This window comes from Diorhabda carinulata, chromosome 2 (assembly GCF_026250575.1).
Source record: "Diorhabda carinulata isolate Delta chromosome 2, icDioCari1.1, whole genome shotgun sequence".
Classification (NCBI taxonomy): Eukaryota; Metazoa; Arthropoda; class Insecta; order Coleoptera; family Chrysomelidae; genus Diorhabda; species Diorhabda carinulata.
The window spans coordinates 5,567,383-5,589,020 of NC_079461.1; the positions used below are offsets into that span (position 1 = coordinate 5,567,383).

A 21,638-nucleotide genomic window follows, 5' to 3' on the forward strand; every position below is an offset into this window, starting at 1 on the left:
TCACGAGATTGAGTGTGTCTATTATTTTCTTATTCATTCGATACTTTCACAGAAACTAGAAGTACTTGCATAGGTCTTGATAATCCTCCTTGTGCAGATGAAGGAACCCCTTGCGTGGAAAAAAATGAGAGCAAAGTACTCAAACAGAAACCATCATCTCCGTGTGCGCCGTTTGGAGAACCATGCGTTAAGAAAAAAAAGAGTTCCTTTGATCCAAAATCGAATAATAAATATATGAAAGCTGGAGATAAAGTAAGTATACGTCTTTCATAAATACCATGGAGTAATAAATGTTCGTGACCATTTCAATACCAATTCAGAATGAATCTACTAAGTAATATTGAAAGATTATCGTCAAGAATGATTTATTTCATATCTTTGTATCTGTATTTTAAAGTGGAACGTTTCGAAAAAATTTTTCGGACAGATTTATAAATGAGCCACATCGAAATTTGAAGCCACCTGATACACGGATAGCTCCAAGATGAATGGTTTTACCAGAGTAGACTTCTTCGGAGGACACTACAAAATATTTTTCTCTACCGAATCCGCCATAGAAATACAGTAATTTCAAACTGTTCGGTGGGTGCAGAAAAGTCCTTAATGAAACGGTATGTGATAGAAGCAAAGTCCTGCTTGTTTGGTTGTCCGGTTACATAGACAACAAGAACAATAACTACGCTCACCAAATAAGGATCAGCAAAACAACCAATAGACACAGAACCTATCTTTGATATAACCAATGGTGTATCTCTCACGACTATCGCCGCAAGGATGGAGAGAAACATCTACATGAGACAAGCTGAAGCACACATAGATGGGTCTTCTGTTTTTCTAATCAAACTGTTGTCATTGGCATATTAGATGATTCAAAATTCCATTGTTGTATGGGGAAGGGGGTAAAAAAATGCCACCACGTTATCCGTGAGTCACCAGTACTCATACGTGTGAGGTTCATACATATTAGCAAGTGATATAGTATGCCCATGTGTTTTTTATTAGCTTTCCCAATGACATTGGCCTTCAAGTAGCTTCATGTATTGCACAACGGCCCTATGACCACTTAGCCATAAACAATACCAAAGATATATTCATAAAAAGTGAAATTTTATGGCCTGAGTATTCTTAGTCGTATTTTCTACTAGGCATATGGTTGAAAAATCTTTGCAAAAAACAGGCTTCTCATGGAGGATAAAAATAGATGGGATCGCCATATGAGCGAAAATATATTTTTTTAAATATACAAAAATTCAAGCATACAACATTTTTGTAAACTAAAGTCCTACCTCTTAATAATTGTGAATATAATGAATGGATTCCAATGAAATATGGTTAATTTTATTCATGCTGGTGTCAAAAGTTTACATTCTTGATGAGAAGTTGACCCAAAAATATTTTAAAATTGTCTTCAAATCTTAATATCTCCCATATATCTATAAAATTGGTAGAAAAAGTAATAGAAACATATTTAATTGCTATATCATTCCCCATCCTTATTTATTTTGGTTGATTCAATCAAAGAGATGGTACTCAAATTATTAAAAATTATATGGTACAACTTTTTCTCAGTTGTAAATCTCAAAAGCGAAAGTTAACTGAAATTTCGCACTCTTTACGTAACTACACTTTCCAACGAGTTGTGTACACTATTTTTCCTACGACCACGTAAAAAATTCTTCAAAAAAACGTATTTTTTAAATAAGAAAGTCAATTAAACAATATCACACAGATATTGGGAAGTATATAAATACGTGTGCTGAAAAGTTCTACAAAACATTTTTTATTTTGTAATAGTAGAAGTGACAAAAACGAAAAGATTGATTATGAAATATTTTATAACTAAAAAACAGAAAAAGAACCAACAGAACAATGAATTATCTGTAACTATATTAGATATCTAACAAGAATCAAATAATGATTAATGATTTTTTTCTGACACGTTATAAAAGTAAAATGTAAAGTTTTTTACAACTAATATAACCTCAATAAATCATAGTGTCTATCTTCATTCTTCTTAAATTTGGCCTTTTGTTTTTCCGCATCCAGCCAGATTCATATTGTATTCGCGTATTCCCTCTATCGTTCGAGACTATATATAACATAAGAAAAAGAAGCATTTGAATACATGTACGTTTTTATTTTTTAGTACATGTCTGGAATAAACTACTTAGGTAAAAATGAGTGTGCAATCTATTATTTTCATAAGTGGTCGTAGGAAAAATTATTTATGTATTTCATTATATTAACCTTGTTTGTTTATTTGACAGGAAAATTTTGATTGTATACCATGCAGCGCAGATGGTCCTTGTTCTATTATTGGAAGACCATGCGCGATTAATGAGCAGGTAAAATATTATGAATATTATTTCCTATAAACAATTTTCTTCTCCGAAGCAATTATTTTCTTATAATCTATCCAATACGACATCCGCTTTTCTATTTGCTTTACCGAAATCCTTACAGTTGAAAAAGTATTATGATAAATGTATTGTTAATTTAAGATTATATCTTATTTTATATTGCTTTCAAAAAAAATAAAAACCACGTTTTCCGGACCGTACATCTTCATCACTCCTACTGTGTAGGCCAGAGAAATAGAGTTGATATTCAACTTAGTACTACTCTATTAAACAACTGTTTTTGAAAAATGTTCATAAGAATTTTACGTTATATTTTATTTTTAACAGACTGGAAAATTCAATCAGATGAGTGGTGAGAGCGGTCCTGGTATTTCGTTAGGTAAACCATTCGACGCATTCGCTCAGGTAAATTTAATAAAATAATTGAAACCAAATATCTTTAAAAGGTTTTTTCTTATGGCTTGAAAATTATGTTGAGATATTTTTGAAAAGACTATAATCTTTGTAGACGATAGAAACCACTGATAAAATGACAGGAATAGATCCAGCTCTAAATGTTCGAATGGGAAGTCCGGATGCCGAAAAGGTAAGTTATATACGAGGATATATTGAAAAATTCTCAGCCTACTATAGAACCAAATAAAATTTCAATGTCAAAATATTTTGTTACTCAACATATTCTCTTAATTGGATACATTTATTATAGCGAACCTGCAACATCTCTAGACCTTTCAAAAAAATGTTTCTTCTTGCTCTGCAAACCAGACGTCTACAGCTTTTATTACCTCCTCGTTGGAAAAAAGTTTACGATCTTTTAAACTTTTTTTCCGTTGAGGAAAGAGTTGATAGTCGGACGGAGCCAAATCTGATGAATAAGGGAGTTGTTCTAGTAATTCAAATCCTAAATCACGATTCTTTTGCATGGCAACATGAGATTTGTGTGCAGGGGCGTTATCCTGCAAAACCACATCACCTTTGGATAGCTTTCCGTGTTTTTTCTCTTCAATTTCTTCCCGGAGAGTGGTCAATAATTTCGAATAGTAATCTCCAGTTTTTGTTCTACCCTTATCCAAAAAATCAATCATGTTTTCTCCGATCACAAAAAACCGAAGAAGAAGAACTTTTCCAGCAGATTTTTGGACACGCAACTTCTTAGGTCTTGGAGAACCAGAGTGTCGCCATTCCATCGATTGTTGCTTTGTTTCTGGATCGTAGAAATGTACCATCCATCCAAAAGTCTCATCCATAGTAACAATTCGGTTTAAGAAGTTTACATCGTTTTCAAATCGAGCACAGATCGAACGCGATGCTTCTACCCTTGCACGCTTTTGGTCAACATCCAAACATTTGGGGATCCATTTTTCTCACGTCCAAATTGACGTGAACTATATGATGAACGCGTTCGTATGAAATATTCAGTGCTTCAGATATTCGTTTTATCCCAATTCGACGGTCTGATAAAATCATGTCATGAACTGCATCAATATTTTCGGGGACTGACTCAGAAACTGGCCTTCCCGATCGGTCATAATCTTCAATGGAAAATTTACCTCTTTTAAAGCTTAAAGTCCAATTTTTGACGGTCGCATACGAAGGGCATTGATCACCAAGGGTATTAAGTATATCTTCGTCAATCTGCTTACCTCTGAACCCTTTTAAATACAGGTACTTGATGTTGGCTCCATACTCCAATTTTCTGATTTTCGCAATTTCGGTGGACATCTTTTTTCTTTTAATTTATTGCGTAAGTCTGGTTTACTTTTTTGACGTCAAACTTTACACTTACACTTCTAATAAGTTATTGTTCGTTGCTATGGTAACGTAATATTTTGTTTGGAACTGGTCTAGGCTAACTTGAAACAGTGATTTGACGGAAAAGTAACTTTTCAAAAGTTACTTATATATGAAAATTTTTTTCATTTTTCAACAAATTTCCAAGAAGCGCGGAGCCGCACGGTTCCTATGCTAGACCGGTTACAATACTGCCCAAATTTATAGCCCACCCTGTATTATACCAGCTGTTCTAAAGTTGCTAGGGCGCAGCAAAAAAGCACAAGGTCAATAATACATCACCACAAATTGCTAGACATAGTTGAAAGCTGCAACCACCAACCAAATCCTAAAAATAATCGTTCCGCAAATTTATGTTAGTCTGCCATGAACCTCTCATTTCCCCGAAATGGTATGGTTTTCCATCGAGCTAAAATAGCTGGATACGGTGGATGAGACAAGTTTTTTTAGGCAAAACATAATTTTTAACATTCTTTTTTCCCAAGAAACTCATTAGTCCTCAATTTATAGCATAATTACAAAATTGAAAGATGAAAATTGACGGATGATAAATCAATCGATCAGTCAAAACATGATTTTTCATATATTTAGATCCATACACAAATTGCATGTTGGCCGTCTTAGCTTTTGGTCGAACCTTTCCTCTAATTAAAATTAACCAAGACAAGATAGTCTTGCAAAATCATTCCCTTCAGATATTTTACCATTTTCTCGGTAAAAATATCAGTTCATGTGTATAAGATTTGCACTAATCTATCAAATTTACGAAAAAAGTATAAAATTTCAATAGCTTACATCAGAAATGTCGCAAAAAGTTCCAATATAATCACCATAGCGAAAATTTTGCCAATTTATGAGAAGTTACTTTCTCGTAAAACCACCCTCGTACACGGAATAACAAAATTTATTCCATAAATGAGCAAACACATTTTCTATTTTTCTGGTTATAGGTTAGTGAATATTTTGTTACTAGATGCTGGTGGTATTACTAAAAATGGTTAATCTCTCCTCTTAACAATACATTTCCCCCCATTTTCAGTTATATACAGGTGAGCATAAAGAAACGCGTACGGACAATCTGGATGATGAACTTAAAACAGATATGCATCTGATTACCACAACTGTTAAAGAAGGAAACTTAGAAGTAAAGACACAAGGACCTTCGGGTGTTATCGAAACTACTTTGAATTATCTTCCTGACGGAGATTTAGAAGTAAACCGATAAAGAAAAATATTAAATTCCACCTAAAATGAGTATAATTTCTAGGTTCAAACTCACATAAATGAATTAGATGGAAGATCGGGAAGAATCGAAGGGCAAGTATTGAATCCCGCAACGGCTTCGTCTTCCAGAGGTGAATAAGTCTAATGACAAATTTATGTAAAAGGGTGGTCCGATAAGCTCTCAACCCACAAGAGAAAAACGAAAATTCCACATTTGACCTAGCGATGCTCCAGCTTCTTTAAACGATGTGAAAATTACCTTTTATCGAGATCTGCAATGTAGGCCTCCGAGGCGGTGATGACTTCCTCATTCGACTAAATTTTCTGACATTTTTAACATTGGAAACAAAAATTAGAACAGCAGTTCGTAGCTCAAAGCGACTAATTTAGATGTGGCGTTGACAGATATTTGGGAAATGGGGCAGTCTTTTGTTGATTTCGGCCCAATAATTCTGTATATTACACCTCTGGGACTGTGTTACACTTCTCCAGGTAGTAGATGTAAATCATACCTTAGGAAACCCAGGAAGCGGTAGCTTTCACCATTCTGGTGAGATAAGAAAGTCTTCACCTTCTTTGAAGCACATTCGCCCGTATTTTTTTAACTTTTTTTTAACAAAACGATCCAAAAACTCAATTCAAGTTGCGCTACACTTCGTCAGATACTTTTTTGTAGTTTTCTTGGAGTCAGTCAAAATTTCTTGCAGGATATGACCCATATTATATTTGGAAATGTCTACTGTCTCAACTATCTCACGCACCTGCCAAAACGAATTTGTGGATTTTCGTCACATTATACTCCGTGGTATCTGATTAGGAACAGCTGGATGTAGCACGTCAAAAAACTTCATACGACCACGTGAAAACTCATTAAAACAATTTTTCGTGGTCGCTATCGAAGGAAAGTTACTATAAATAACATTCAAAGGCTGTTTGCTAACGCTGGACTCTTTCCGAAAACCAGAATCGATATCGAAACTGATGGAAGCGCGGTCAAAACAAAATAAAGAGTGCGATCGGGCAGACATGTCAACAAAAAATGTGATAGTAAATTGTTTTTGTAATACTCACGTCATCGGTTGGTACTTATCAGGCTGCTCTCGTATATTTATTTTAAACTAAGATGAATTTTTATTTACAGGAACATCTGATTTGGAGACAAGTAGTTATATCATTTATCCTAGTTCACGATATCCTTATACCCAAACAGACAAATTGTTGGCAGTTTTTCAATGTCCACAAACAGGAGATTCTTGCGCAGGAGCTTTTAACACCCCTACAAGCTTAGGTACCATTTACATTAATTGAAAAGTTTGCTATGATAACAGAATTTGATATCAACTAATTCTATTATGTTCTATGATTATGTTATAATTTAATAATTTTATCTAGCTAAACCCATACTGCAATCTGCAACTACACAAGGGGCTTATCCCCGCGATACCGGAATTACGACCGATGTACCGGAAGTATCCCAAAAAGGAACTCGAACGATAATTGAGACCAAGTCAGCGGCAGCTTGTGATTGTATAGATCAGTTGGAGAAAACTACTTCCCATACAATAAAGCAGAAAGATGCAACAGTGAGTACTGTTTTATAAAGGAAAATGTTTCAGAAGAGCGTTTATAAGTTCAGAAAATATCATTTGCTGTTTTAATTTTTCAGGCTATCCCTTTCAGCGTTACTACAAAAGAAACTCCAGTTAGTTTTGAAGATTTGTCAGTGACAAGTCCTCAACAGACTAGCGAAGTTCAACTAACTTCGAAATCTGTAGGTGACGACGATACTAAAGCTACTATAGCCAGCTCTACTCTTCCCGTAGAAACGGTTTGTAAAGCTGAATGCACTTTGGATCTTCGATCTGAGCAAGAAGTCACAACCGAAAACGAAGCCACTAGTGATCAAGAAACGTTTACCGATACCACTTCAAAAGAAGTAAGTTTCTTATAAACCACAATTACTCTTCAATGGGATAAAACTAAAAAAAGTATTATATAACAAGCAACACTTGGAAATATTTGTTAGTCGTAAAAAACTAACATAATAGTAGGTGGTGAACTATTATTTTTCTAGTGAATAATACAAAATGTTAGAAAAAACTCCAAGTAAAAATACATCTTTTGTTTTGAAATAAGAAACATAGCGTCTTAAAGAACGAAAAGCAGGCATTGAAATATTAATAATTTGTAATAGCGCCTAAATTTGTATAATAAATTAATAGAAGTTGTTGAAGGATTCATGGGATATTGTAAAATGTTATAAACATTAGTACCAGTACATCTCACAGAAGTTTTATACTCAGGATGAATAAATCATAGTTATTCATAGCAGGACTATTCACAGAAAAACAAAAATCTGAAGCAACAAATTGTTTTAATTTAAAAAATCCGTTTTGTTTGGAATTACCACAAGAAATATTCTTAGAGGTTGCTCTACGTTTGGGAAAATTGTTTTAAGGAGTGAACAATTTGGCAACAAGACATCGAAATACGAAATAATTTAAGAAGCAACTCAATCTTTGATTTAATTACATTTTTGTAGGCATTTCTAACAAAAATTCGCTCTCATAATAAAGAAACTATTGAGCTCTTTTCTTTAACAGAAAAATTATTAATTTAGAATGTTTGGAAAAATCATAAGGTCTAGTTTAAACTGATGAACAAGCTAGGATACACTTCAACTGTCCAGGTGGCATTTACACACGGAGAAACATCTTAGGATTTGATCTAGAACATTAGCCTTTCTACAATTCTAGAGACCTCCATGGACTAGTGAAGACAAGAAGATGGGATGGATATAGACTAGGCATCCCAATTCTTGGTATTAGTAGAAGGAGAGGGAAATGAGAAAACAGTGGATTATGGAAGTATGAGGAAAACAAAGGAAAACTCATAGTAAAGTTCATAACGTATACTGGTATGGTACGTTCACATTTACAGACGAAGTGGAACCAATTTAATACAGAGCATTAAAAATAACGTGTTTTGACCAGGTTATGACGAATTTGAAGTATTAATATTAGGCAGATGAAAGAGTAAAAGATTGACAGTTATTGAGATGAATAGTAGGATAAATTAATTCGAGTTATAATTAAAAATCCAATACAATTTATCAATCAAGAAATGTTCCCACATTAAATTATTTAAAAGTTGGTAGAAGTTTATTTATTTAAATTTTGATTCATTCGTCAGCAATCTGGTACTAGTCCAGAAGAGAAACAGAAGAAAGAAGCAGCTGTGACTGTTAAGCCATCTAAAGCAGGTAAGAAAACAAATCAATTCTCCTGCTATTATCTTTAAGCAAAACACCAGGTGTGAGTTTTGGCTGTACTGCATAGACATTATTTATGTGAGAGAAAGATATATTAGGTTTGGTAATGGTATAGGAAGTACTTTTCTCCTAGGCTGTAGCTGAAAGAACCTAAAAAAGAGGCACGCCAAATAAACGATTCCTCGCATTAAGCTAGTAGGTGGTTACTGCTGCAGCTGTATTATTATCAGCCATTTAGCTTCTTAACCGCTTCACCAGGTTCCAGGAAAACCGCAGAAAACCTGTAACACCTAAGATCATCGTTTAGAACTCGAGTCTGATATTTTATAGTCCTCGAATTGAGTGGTTCATATATATTTGTATCCCTATCAACGCTCTAACTGAGGTACATCCAAGTTGTGTGTAGGTTTCTTGTCGAGAGTCGCACCATGTCATTTGAGGGACGGCATTCAAGCTATGTGTGTCGTGATATTTTGCGATCATGACAGTTCAAAAATATGAACGAGAATTCAAGAAGAAGACTTTCGAAAAGATGTGACCGGGAAAATTTGGGCAGCAGTAGCCAAATAAATAAAATATCTGGTTGTTTGTCGAGTTCCTAAGCACCAAGAAACATTATGATTTTGTTTTCCTGCTAATAAAAGAATGCACCCACCATTCCTTCTTGGACTCTCTTGACTTTCTTCTATTTTGAAAGTACACGTACATGGCAAAAACATTGACGTCTTCACTTAATGACATTGTTCACTGAACTGAGTGTAGAAAACACTTTGCTTTGGAGGAACAATTCTAAGTTGTCTGCTTGTACATGCACTAATGTCCAAACATAGCTATTTGACGTTACCACCTAACCTAATTTAATCAGTTTGTTATTGAAATAGTTGGAAGGGAAGTACATGTTTCTACTCTCAGTAAAAATTTTGTTGATGACATCAAAGTAAAGAAAGATTGGATGTTCAGTTTTACAGCTCAATACCGTATAACTAGCTTTAGAAGTATTTGCTAAAACGTGATAGATATGACAATCATATATCAAATTTCTAACCTCTCCTTAAAATGATATTTTCGAAGATAAACAAGAATCGCAGATTGCCGCTTCAAGTCAAAACGCTGACTGTGGATGTCAGTCGACAGTTTTCCCAGCAGATCAGTCATGTCAATGTTGTGAATGTAAAGAAATTGGAGTCTCTACAGAATATTCAGAAAACATTCCGGAAACCATGATACAAGATAAATTTTCAGTGAAAAGTATAAAAGACAAAATCCCAGGTACGACTTTTCGTGAATTTTTCTATCAAAATTTTTTTCATTATATTTATATGACATTAAATTGAAAAATCCGAAACGAAATTGGAGTTTTTCAAAGCAAATAATTGTTTGGCGATTTTGCTATCATTTGATATGGAATCATTCAAAACAAGCATTAAGTAGGATTTACTAAAAATTTAATGGCGTCTCTCTAATTTCAACTAAACTTTTTCTCTAAATTTTAATTCAATGGTTTTTTCTAATCGTCTTAAATGAACCTTAACTAGGATAATTTTTTATACACTTAACGTACCTGTTTTTTAAGAATCTGTTTCATTCATTGTCAAGTGTTTTCCTATTAGTTGCAAACTAGCTTCCTTCTTCGTTATTACTTTAATCAGAATTAATAATTGATTTTACGCAGTTCTCATTAGTTGATAATGTTTTTTTATCTACTCAGATTCTCTCCCAGCAACTCAACCAGTTGGTTCTATAGTACGTTCAGATGGAAGCATTCTCAGGCCAGATGGTATTGCAAGTCAAGGAGATGGTAGAAAAGATGAAAGTATTTTGCAACCTGAAGAAGTTTTAAAAATTTCTAGCTTCAGAGCAGGTAGCTCGACTATTAAACCTGGCAGTTTCTTAGGACCCGATGGAACAATTCAACCTATAGTACAGCCAGATGGAAGTACCCTCAGACCAGAGGGTAGCATAAAAGAAGGAATTATATTGAGTGAACATGGAGAAATTTTGGAAAGTTCCAGCATTAAACCAGATGTCTCGACTGTGCAACCTGGCAGTGTTTTAGGTCCTGATGAAACAATTCAACCAGTAGGTCCAGATGGAAGTATTACCAGACCAGATGGAATAATAAAACGATCGGATGGCTCAATTACGACAAAAGATGGAACAATATTTCCAAAAGGAAGTACTTTTCAGCCGGATGGAACGGTATTAAGTGAGCATGGAGAAGTTTTAAAAAGCTCTAGTATGAAACCAGATAGCTCTACCGTTAAACCTAGTAGTGTTTCGGGTTTTGATGAAACAATTCAACCAGTTGCCACTGTAATACGTCCAGATGAAAGTAATATCAGACCAGATATTATTATAAAACCATCAGATGCGCAAAGCTACAGTCCAGATGAAAGTACTCTCAGACCAGATGCTATTATAAAACAATCAGTTGGTACAAAAGATGAAATGGTCGTTCCAAAAGGAAGTGCTGTACAGCCGAGTGGAACGGTATTAAGTAAACACGAAAAAATTTTGAAAACCTCTAGTATGAAACCAGATGGTTCAGTTGTTCAACCTGATGAAACAATCGTCACAAAAGATGAACCCGTCATACCGACTGGAAGCGTTTTTCTTGGAGCAACTGATATAAATTCGTTCGAAAAAACCCAAAAAGGAATCGATGAGTCTCACCCTGTGGAAAGTATTGTAAAGCCCGATGGTGTTTTACTACCAGATGGAACACTAATTTCAACTGATGGAACTATTCATACGAAAGGAAGTAAGATACCAGCTGATGGTCCAATAGTAGCCCCAGATAGTGGTGTGTATCCAATAGGTAGTATTATTCAACCTGATGGAAGTGTCTTACGACCAGATGGTAGTGTGGTTTCACCAGACGGTAAAATTTTACGATCTGGTTTTGAAGTTATAAGTAAAACATCAAGTAAAAAGCCAGAAGTACAGCCAGATGGAACGATTATAGCAGCAGACGGCACTATTCAACCTATAGGAAGTATATTAAGTAAAGATGGTAATATTATAAGACCAGATGGATCGGTTATACGTCCGGACGGAAGTATGGTGAAACCAGACGGAGCTATTGTACGAGCTGATGGAAGCATAATAAAACCAGATGGATCAGTTGTAGCACCAGATGGTACTGTACATCCTATAGGTAGTATAGTGCGAGAAGACGGAAGCGTTATGAGACCAGATGGATCTATAGTACATAAAGAAGGAACTGTTTTAAGATCTGATGGAACAATAGTGACTGCAGACGGAAAAGTTCAACCTTCAGGAAGTAGAATACGTGAAGATGGAAGCATTCAACATCCAGACGGAACAATGATACGCCCAGAAGTGAGCGTTGAACGTGCAGATCGTAAAGAAGAAACACCTGGTGCAAGTATCCATCTAAAAGAAAGTATTAGTCGTCTAGGTGATACTATAATACATCCAGAGGCAGTACCTTCAGAAGGTCGATACGTGAAAAGTTCGGAACGACTTATAAGAACAATTGAAAGTATCCAGCCAGAAGGAACGGCTCGTCCAGATGCACCGATCGAGAAATATGACAGTACTGAAGGCAGTGCAAAAGTGAAAATTGAAAAAGGAAGTAAAGAATCTAAGAGAGGGTCTTCGGAAGTACCTGATTTAGTATCTAAATTATCTTCGAAAGCTATGCCATCATCCGCGGAAATTTTAGACGCTACGCGACCTAGAAAAAAACGTTCTTCCAAATTGGAAATCAGTCCTTGTACATGCGCTGGACCATGCAACTGTATCATTTGCACTTCGGAAATTATGGAAAAACGAAAACAAATAACAAGCAACTTAGAGCCTGAAATTTCAAATACTAAACTATGTAGTTGTCGTGGAAATCCGAATAAAAAGCAGCGCGAAGGGGAGGCAGTGAAACCAACACAAGCTTATACTTTTACCTCTCAAACAGAACCTCATCCTAAAAACTGTGAATGTAAAACGTGTAGATGCGATCCCTGTGAAGATCCGTGCCAGTATACAAGCAACGCGTTCTCAAAGAAGAAGAACTACGATAATTTAATATGTCCTACCAGAGAACAATGTAGAATAAATAAAATTGAAGGTGGCAGTCGAATTAAAAAATCTCGAATTAGTATTGAAGACGTATTCAAACCTACATACAAAAAAGAACCGGAAGCAACAGACATTTTCAGTTCTGGGTAAGTTATTTTTCAGTTTTTATATTTGTGGATTCGAAGTTATTAACCTGGTCAAATATTATTTGACTTGATGAGATTTCTCAACAAAAATTATGGCCTCCAATGAAAAAAAAATATAACACGCAAACCAATTACAATTAAAAATACAGTGTGCGTTACCAACACTCGTATACAGTTAATTTTTCTGAAGAACAAATTAATTTTGATACAGTTGATGACGATTTAAAGTGGCAATGAAATTATTGCAACGTTTTCAGTTTACTTATCAACATTGATTTCAGAATTGGGAACTCTGACCAGTGAAATATTTCCCTCTATTTGTTAAACAGATTGTACCAGATGTTCGCGGCTTTTTTGTTTTATAAAATTTAGAATAAGTTCTTACCATAAACTCTTTATCAATATCAGTGTGGTCAATTCCAGATCTCACCATTAAACTGTAGACAGTGAAAGGAATAAACCGATTGATCTTCTTTAACGAACCTGTTCTTTTAGTTGGTGGATTTCTTTCACAGCTTCGATTCCTGATGGGTTCTCCTAATTTTCTTTCAAAAGACTTGGTTGATTCCGTACAACTTTTGTATGATTCATTTCTTGCATCTCCACATAGTTTAATATGATGGACTATTAAATTATTTCTTTTATTAATTGAAGTGAAATTTATTTTACCTCAACAAATGTTTTATTCAAGGCATCGCTTAGATTGTGAATGCATCGACTGCTTGTGTACGCCCGTTATAAGGGATCTTTGTTCAACAAGACAACTTCAAGTCCGAGACGAAAAACAAATTTATCAAGTGTCTACGATAAAATGTGTATGTCCGAATTCACTCAAAGGATCCAAAATTCCTGTGTCTACAAACCCGGCAGTACCGAAAGTGAAATCTTCGTTAATATCTTGTACTTGTGATCCGTGTCAATGTTCTCCATGCAGCGATCCCAATAGAGGAAAGGGTACTAGTAAAGAACCTGATGGTAAGTATTATTGGAATTGAATTTTTTTCATAGTTTTGTTTTTTTCTTTTTCTAACATGTATATCACTATACAAACTCTATAATAATAAACGGCTTTATAAAATAAAATGATAATTATTGATATTGGAAACCAAGAGGAACTCTTACAAGATATCTTGCTTGTAATCTCATTTCAGCTTCATTTACTATGATGGTTTATTTCCTTTGGACGTAATTGTTGTTCTTGTGTCTATTGACTATGCAAATATTTTTTCTTGTCTTCGGATCGGTAATGTTGGTAATTATTGTAAACATAGATACTGTGGGGAATTATCTTTTCAAATTTTAAAAATTTCTAGTTACGTTTCTTATTCACATAGTTATCATTTTTCGTTTTCTCCCATCTCTATTCTTTCAACTTTAACTGAGTACCCAAGTAGTTTTTTATGTCAAAAGACAACATCACGACGAACTCTTCGTAAGAGTGGATATATAATATAAAATTAGATGGAAAGCGCGCGAGAGTTAGTTAGTTGCTTAGAAGAATTGAGCACTGCTTGTTCAAGATATTTTGTGATTCCGAAAACGTACGGTTTCTGGAAAAGACGTATTATTCTATTTAAGGAATTAAAAGACGTAAAAACGATTGATCGCTCGAGTCTCAGACTTAGACGTGTGGATAAACCATTATTTTATTTTGTTACGTTTATATATCCATTATTGTTTCTTTTGTTTTAAACTTTATATCGTTTTCATCGAACTGACTATTTCATTCTAAGTAATACCTTAGACAACGTGAACTAAATTTGAACTCTACAATACTCATTTCAATAAAATAAAAAGAGATAAAAATTAAGATTAACTACATACATCAAAAGCTTGAAGAAGAACGTGCGACAGACATTTGCCAATTAGTTTCAAGAACATTTATGAAAAAATATTTTAATACTATACCACTGCCGTGGCTTCTTACAGAAAGAATCGATCTGCCGCTAAGAATTGTTACATCTGTTGATCATAAATTTTTTTTACAAGAGTTTACAAATATTTTTTTCCATTTTTCTGTTCATAGTGTTCCCCATATTTTGATACCCTCTTTCACAGTATTCTAACTAAAAAATTCTTTTTTATTACCTAGTTTAGTGGTTATCAATGTTGTTTTTCATCGTAATTATCATCGTGTTGTTAATTAATTGATTCATTATTGTATAACAAACGAAAATTTGAGGAAAAATTTAGTTTTTGTATCAAACCGATTATTACACACATCATATTAATTATTGAATTTATAAAAACGTTAATAAAACTAAATTATACAAATAAACAAAATAAAAAAGCAGTAATTGGCGACATATTACAAAAAAAAACTATCCACTAGTAACGTAAGAGAAAGTTTTTGTCCACCAACGAAAGATTTTAGCAAATAAGCAATCCTGGTAGAATGTGTAATTGTTACTTTCCACCTACATTATGAAAAATATTTTTAGGTTCAGAGGAAAAAGATGATGTGCCGACAACTGACGAAATTTTGAAGATGAGTCCGGAAGATTTGAAAGATCTATGCGAGTGCGACCCTTGTGTTTGTGAAATTTGTTTTAGCAAACCTAACAAAGCTGGAGCCGAAGGTATATACCTATTTTAATCAGTTTATGATTTGATTAGAAATAACAAACTAAACAACAGAAAAAGAAATATCCAAGTGGTGCGCTATTGCTGGTCATTTTCTTTTATCTTGCCAACAACTGATTCTTATGAATTTGTTTCCTCGAAAGTAGTTTAAAGTTGAAATAACTATTTACTATTTTAGTAATGAATAGATTGTTTTTCCAACATGTTTCTGCTCATTCGCAATAAAAAAAATGTATTCCAAACTTGTAGCTAACTTTTCTATACTTGATTTATACATTTCCAATTTTTTAAGTCTCAATCTTTAATATATCTCTAATAATAATCGAAATCAGAATACCGAAAATAACGTATCTTGTTTGGAAATTGATATTTAACCGTTGAAAATTTAGAATTATTCTTCAAAGTCTATTCCAATATTAGTAGAAGTATGATAAACCCAAAGCTATATCCAGAATAAACATCATTAATGTCTTGAATATTACGATGTCAAAAAATAAATTTCTAGTCTACTAAACAAAAAAACAAGTTTCTGGTTCATATTGATGGAAATAGTTTCCTTTAAACATTCAACTAAACACTTTTTCAACTTTTTTGTGTCATTTTTGTCGAACGATTTTTATTTGGTCTCAAAAAATGCTTCATTTTCAACTACAGCTTCAAAATTTTTGATATTCCTTTTGTTGGGGAATTATTTTAGAACTAAAATAACTAATAGAAGCTGGAAGCAAGATCTGGGGATTATGGTGGGTGTGGAGGTAGTCAATAGGACAATTCATTGAATTGACCATAAATTCTGACAGTGTATTGTCATTAAGAATATTTTTCGTCTACATATGGTCAAGATTGAGTTCCGTCTCCAATCGGTCTAATAATCGTCACTGATATTCCTTTTCCAGGTCTTTGGTTTTGATTCCGATGCCTAGAGGTGAATCCAGATTAAATATACGAAAAGAAACTTTTCCATAATCAAAATCTCATGCAAAATGGCGTGGAACTTTCACATGATATTTTAGTGATGTCTATTATCTCTATTTCATATTGCGATTCTCCGATACGATTTTCAATTCTTTCTGGTGTTACAGACTCGTTTAGACGTATTGATTGTCGAACACCATTGGTGCTTGCACGTTAAAACTTTGCATACTAGTCAATAATTATTGATTTTTCCTAGAGAATAATTTTTAAGTTACTGTTTGTCTGTCTGGTAGTTTTTCTCTTAAAAAAAAACTGAACTGAAACCGGACAAACTATTGGAGGTTATGAGCGAAATTTTGAAAATTGTTATTTTGATTATGTATTGAGTACAACTTTTTATCTCCTTACAACTGTAAATATTTTAACGAATTGAATCTTATTCTATGGTCAAATTGAAGATGCTGTTGCTGATAGTTCACCGTGCTGTTGCAAACCAGGCTGCCAATGTGAACTGTGTCAAGTCGAAGAAATGAAAAAACAAATAGAAACACTGAGAAATGAAATAGAAGCTTTAAAACCACCCAAAAGAATTCGAGCTCCCGGACAACCCGAAGATTGTAATTGTGAAATTTGCATATGTGCGAATGAAGTTCTAAATGATCATCCCGATGACTGTGATTGCGAGATATGTCAATGTCCGGAAGGACCAAACAAAGGCGCCACTCCTATCGTCGAAGGTGTAGCCACTGACAGACCCGATCTTCCACCAGATTGCGATTGTGAGATCTGTGATTGCCCATTTAGTCCTTTGAAGGTAAGCAGTAGTAGAATATTTATGTCTATCTATTGTCAGTCAGATACAATTTTTAAGCATGATTTTAGTTGGAGACTGAAGGTAAACGTTTTTAACATTCTGAAGACGATTACCTACTTGGTTATCATAATTAGCGTGTAGTTGTGAGTGTTCCTAGGGAACTGGGGCAGCTCCTTGTAGACTTCCTCAATTGCTTGGACGGATATTTTAACGCTCTTATCCTGATTATTAGTGTTGTCAGTAGAGGGTAACATTTTAAACACTTTTTCACAATTTGGGGACAATATGCCATATCTTTCAAATCCTGGAATTACATTTTCTTTCTTCAAAGTGTCACAAAGGCGTTGTAGAAGTGAAGACAATCTGTCCTTTGGCAGTGATGCCTTTTCTTTCCAATTTTTCAAATTATTTCTTCACGACATCTTTATAGGACGAAAAAAGGCAACGTCGAGAGGCTGAGTGAGATGTGTTACATGGTAAGAAACCGAAATTAACGACTTTTTCCTTACAGCCCCTGATTATATCAATGAGATAACAAATTATCTCCAATGAGGTACTTTTTTGCTGATGCTTTAAACATGACTGATATTGCAGACTTTCTTGAGTTCATGATACGTTCTGGGAACTTGCAGCCTCGTCTTGTAATGGGAAAAGGAAACAAAACCAAATAATATTCTCATTTATAATATAGCCAGCCTATAACACCATTGCCAAACAAATGCAGGGATATTAGTATCATATAACTATAACACCACTGCTCTTATTCACCCCATTTTACGGCATTCCTTACCTCACTATCAAGTCAATTGAAAAATCTGCTTAAGAGGATTGTGCTAACTGTGTTGCTAGCTTGGTACGATCTTGTCTTTACGCACGGCCAGTTTGGGCGTCATATTTACGACAGATTCATAAACTTGAGTGTATTTATACTTGTGCGAGCAGAAGAGGGCGGGAAAATTGTTGACATCTTGTGTGGTCAAAAAGTAGAGCAACCGAGATGTATGCAATTTGTTTCTGAAGAAAAACATAAAAGGAATATTTGAAAATGGAAGGCACTAAATTAGCTTTTTGTCTTAGTTTGTTGTAATCTTCATATTCGCATAGCAGATACAGATGATTTCGGCGTAAGCATAAAGTATCTCCCGCAAGTTTTAACAAACCGTAGGTTTTGATCAATTTGGTTTCTTTATTGAGAATTACGATCATGACGAAGGTCGATTTGATGAAGTGTATATTGCCTTTATCAAAATTCCATTACCCTCCTAAACAGACCGAGACCGGTCGCTAACGGTTCAGGCATGATGTGATGGTTACATCGTTCATTTTGTATTAGTTATCTGTTAATGCAATTAATTGAATGTGAGCATTAAAGAAATGAGAGAATACGTTCATGGAAGGTCGGTCTATTGAGTGCATTGGTCGGGTATCAAGGTATCTGGATGCTTATTTGTCTTAATCCTGAATAAATCAGTACTATATCGGAGGAAGGGTAAAGTCAGTATTTCACTAGACTGGAGACCTCTCGTATCGATACTTCGACAGATTGCCTTTATTGAACTTGTTAGTCGGTTTATATATATTCTGATGAGGTAAAAACCTTGTTATGTGGAACCGTTCACGTATATTTTGCAGTTTTTATTGGAACGTAATCATAAATTCTTCTTATAGTTTTCCACATCAAACAGTAGTGGATATTTTTTAATCTATTGAAAATTTCAAACTAAATTTTGTATGTTTAAATTTTGAGTTTAAGAACAATAGGAAATTGAGCTTGTTCTATTTATCTCGGGAGTTATGAAAGGAAGAATGAAAACACAATTAGAATTCAATCAACTTATTTATGTCCAGTGAAATATGATTAAACGGATTTGTTTGTTATAGACTAAAGCAAGGCCTGGCCATCCACCGGATTGTGATTGCGAAATTTGTGCATGTCCTCTTGCTCCTGAGGTAAGATATCAAAATATATTTCAAAAACTATAGTAGTAACCAATTTTTTATTGGAATAGTTTCAGTAGGGACCAAAACTAAATCACACGAAGTTTTATCTTTATAGTTAGGGAAATAGAAATGGCATTTAATTTAACAACTTCCACATGATTAGATATTTTCTACAAAAATTGTATTTGCTTCTAACAAAAAATCATAAACAGGCTTATAGTTGCATGTTCAGGTCAGCGCAGTATCACGATGTTCAAAGATAATCGTGTATTAGGCCATTTCTATTTAGTACTAAGACAATTTATTAGCTTCATTGTTATCCAAAAATAAATTTATTGTTTTTTAAATATTTCAATTATTTTTTAATATCGTACATCATTTTTTGGCTATTACCCATTATTTTATAATTTGTAAACTTCAATTTGAAACTAAAATAGTCGTAAAACACCATTGTATAAAAACAGCTTTTCTATTCTGGCGTCTAAAAATGACATTCTTATGTCCACTAAGAGTGGAAAACTGTGAACTATAAAGTCAAACGAAAACCGTTCGTACAAAATCGTGCGAATAACTTTCGTCCATAATATCACTATTCGTCCGGATTCATAGTAAATGTTTTTATTGAGATTCAGATGAAATATTTTTTGATTTGTTCATAGAAAATACAGGTAATGTGGATGATTTCCCTTATTTGTAGCATGATATTTAAATCAAAGATAATCTCATAATTTTTCCTATTTTCGATTGAACTAAATTTTGCAATCATTCAGAGGAACAGAATCGGTTTGTACAAAAAATTCGTGTTAAGTAGTTTCGGTTTTGTTTAGATCCTTAGTACGAATCCGGACGAGATAGATTTTTCATCTTGTCGTTCATCCTGGACAAGAGATTTAATGAATTTCATATTTATGAGGATGGTCTCAGAAGTTCCTGGCACAACAAAGAAAACACAAAAATTTTGGAAAAAATATATTTATTTGTCAACGTAATCTCCTTATAGTTCTATATACTTTCCCAGCGATGTTCAATATGTTTTTTACCCTTTTTATATTAGGAATCGTTAAGCTCCTCAAAATAGTCATTAACACTTTATCATTGTTGGAAAATTTTTTACCACCATACTATTTTTTCAAGTCTGGGAACAAAAAATAATCCGAGGGGTCTAAATATGGCAAATAAGGCCCATGAAGTAGCAATTCAAACTTCGCTTCATTAATTTTGGTTATTGCAATAACGGATGTGTTAGCTGGTGTATTATCTTTATGAAAAAACGCTTTTTGGCTTGTTTTCTTCGCTCAAACGTTGCAATATGTTCCTCTAATATTAGCCATTGATACTTTCGCCTTTTTCAAGATAGCCGAAAAAAATTATCCCACCCGAATTCCAAAAAACCTCTTCCATCTGCTTGCCTACAGATGGAACAGTCTTTACCTTCTTTGCAGACAACTCTCCCTTTTCAGTCCATTGTTTTGATTGTTCTTTTATTTCGAGTGTTAAGATGAACCCACCTTTTTCTATTGAGCACTGCTTTCTCATGTCCAAATGTCTATTATGTCTGCTAGCTCGCGCACTTTAAGTCGACGATCATCCTGTACCGCTTTGTAGATTTTCTGCAGTCGTCACCTCATTTGATCGCCCACTGCGATGCTGATCTTCGCAGGTCGTTTAAACTCAGCTACGCAACAACGTGGCATCTTCAAACTTGAAACATAAATGCTGTATATATTGTGTTCTTTTTAATATAGTGGTATTTTTCAACCAACTACCGCCATCTCTAGGTCAAGCCAGGTACTGGGACCATTCTCGAAATGCTTTACTTTATAATTTATAATTTATATTGTACACGTTATGATATCAAACTTGGCTGATGATAATATTCACGGCTAGAACTAGAATGATAGTTATAAATATATTTATAAGTATAAATATCTATTGTAATCTTTATAGGCTGGAGACGGTTGCACTTGCGGCGACTATTGTACCTGTCCCGGAGCACCAAAAACGCCTAAAAAAGAAATGCAAGGTTGTACTTGCAAACCGATATGCCTCTGTCCAGGAGGACCAATTCCAATGTGCGAATGCCAACCGGAGTGCTTCTGCAGCCCGTGTTCTGATCCAAGAAAAAGGGCACAAGTCAGATGCGCATGCGATTGTGATCCTTGCGAATGCTCACCTTGTCCTGATCCTGCTAAAAATGGTTAGAACATTTCCTTCAAATTTATTTAATACATGTGATCAAATTCGACAAAGACTGACAAAAAAAAACATTTTTACGATTTCAACACACACAAATCTTTGTTCACCTTCAGAATATATTTCTTTTGGGCCAATACAAGCATGTCAAATGCTCCATCCAATTTTCCATACACTTATTGCGAGACTTGGTTGAGATGGCGTTCAATATATTGAGAAAATTATAATCTATGGCTTAAAGAGACTCATGGAGTATTTCTGGGAGCGGTTTTTTGAGTTTAGAAAAGAGGAAAATATCATAGAGTTCCAAAACTGACCATATGGTAGCTAAGAGATTACTCTCGTTTCGTGTTTGGTCAAAA

At 34.3% G+C, this 21,638-nt stretch overlaps 1 protein-coding gene across 2 annotated transcripts in view; it reads left to right on the top strand.

Annotated features, from left to right (window-relative positions):
• Nucleotides 1-21,638, top strand: part of LOC130903723 (uncharacterized) — a 47,648-nt gene that overhangs the window by 19,808 nt on the left and 6,202 nt on the right. For both annotated transcript variants that reach the window (XM_057815962.1, XM_057815963.1), the window contains exons 18-34: nt 53-252; nt 2,268-2,345; nt 2,688-2,765; nt 2,869-2,946; nt 5,191-5,364; nt 5,419-5,506; nt 6,517-6,663; nt 6,768-6,958; nt 7,042-7,311; nt 8,568-8,637; nt 9,718-9,915; nt 10,355-12,830; nt 13,522-13,805; nt 15,272-15,409; nt 16,787-17,142; nt 19,024-19,092; nt 21,031-21,280. In XM_057815962.1, the coding sequence (XP_057671945.1) occupies nt 53-252; nt 2,268-2,345; nt 2,688-2,765; nt 2,869-2,946; nt 5,191-5,364; nt 5,419-5,506; nt 6,517-6,663; nt 6,768-6,958; nt 7,042-7,311; nt 8,568-8,637; nt 9,718-9,915; nt 10,355-12,830; nt 13,522-13,805; nt 15,272-15,409; nt 16,787-17,142; nt 19,024-19,092; nt 21,031-21,280 (5,145 nt within the window). The remainder of the gene's footprint in view (nt 1-52; nt 253-2,267; nt 2,346-2,687; nt 2,766-2,868; nt 2,947-5,190; nt 5,365-5,418; nt 5,507-6,516; nt 6,664-6,767; nt 6,959-7,041; nt 7,312-8,567; nt 8,638-9,717; nt 9,916-10,354; nt 12,831-13,521; nt 13,806-15,271; nt 15,410-16,786; nt 17,143-19,023; nt 19,093-21,030; nt 21,281-21,638) is intronic.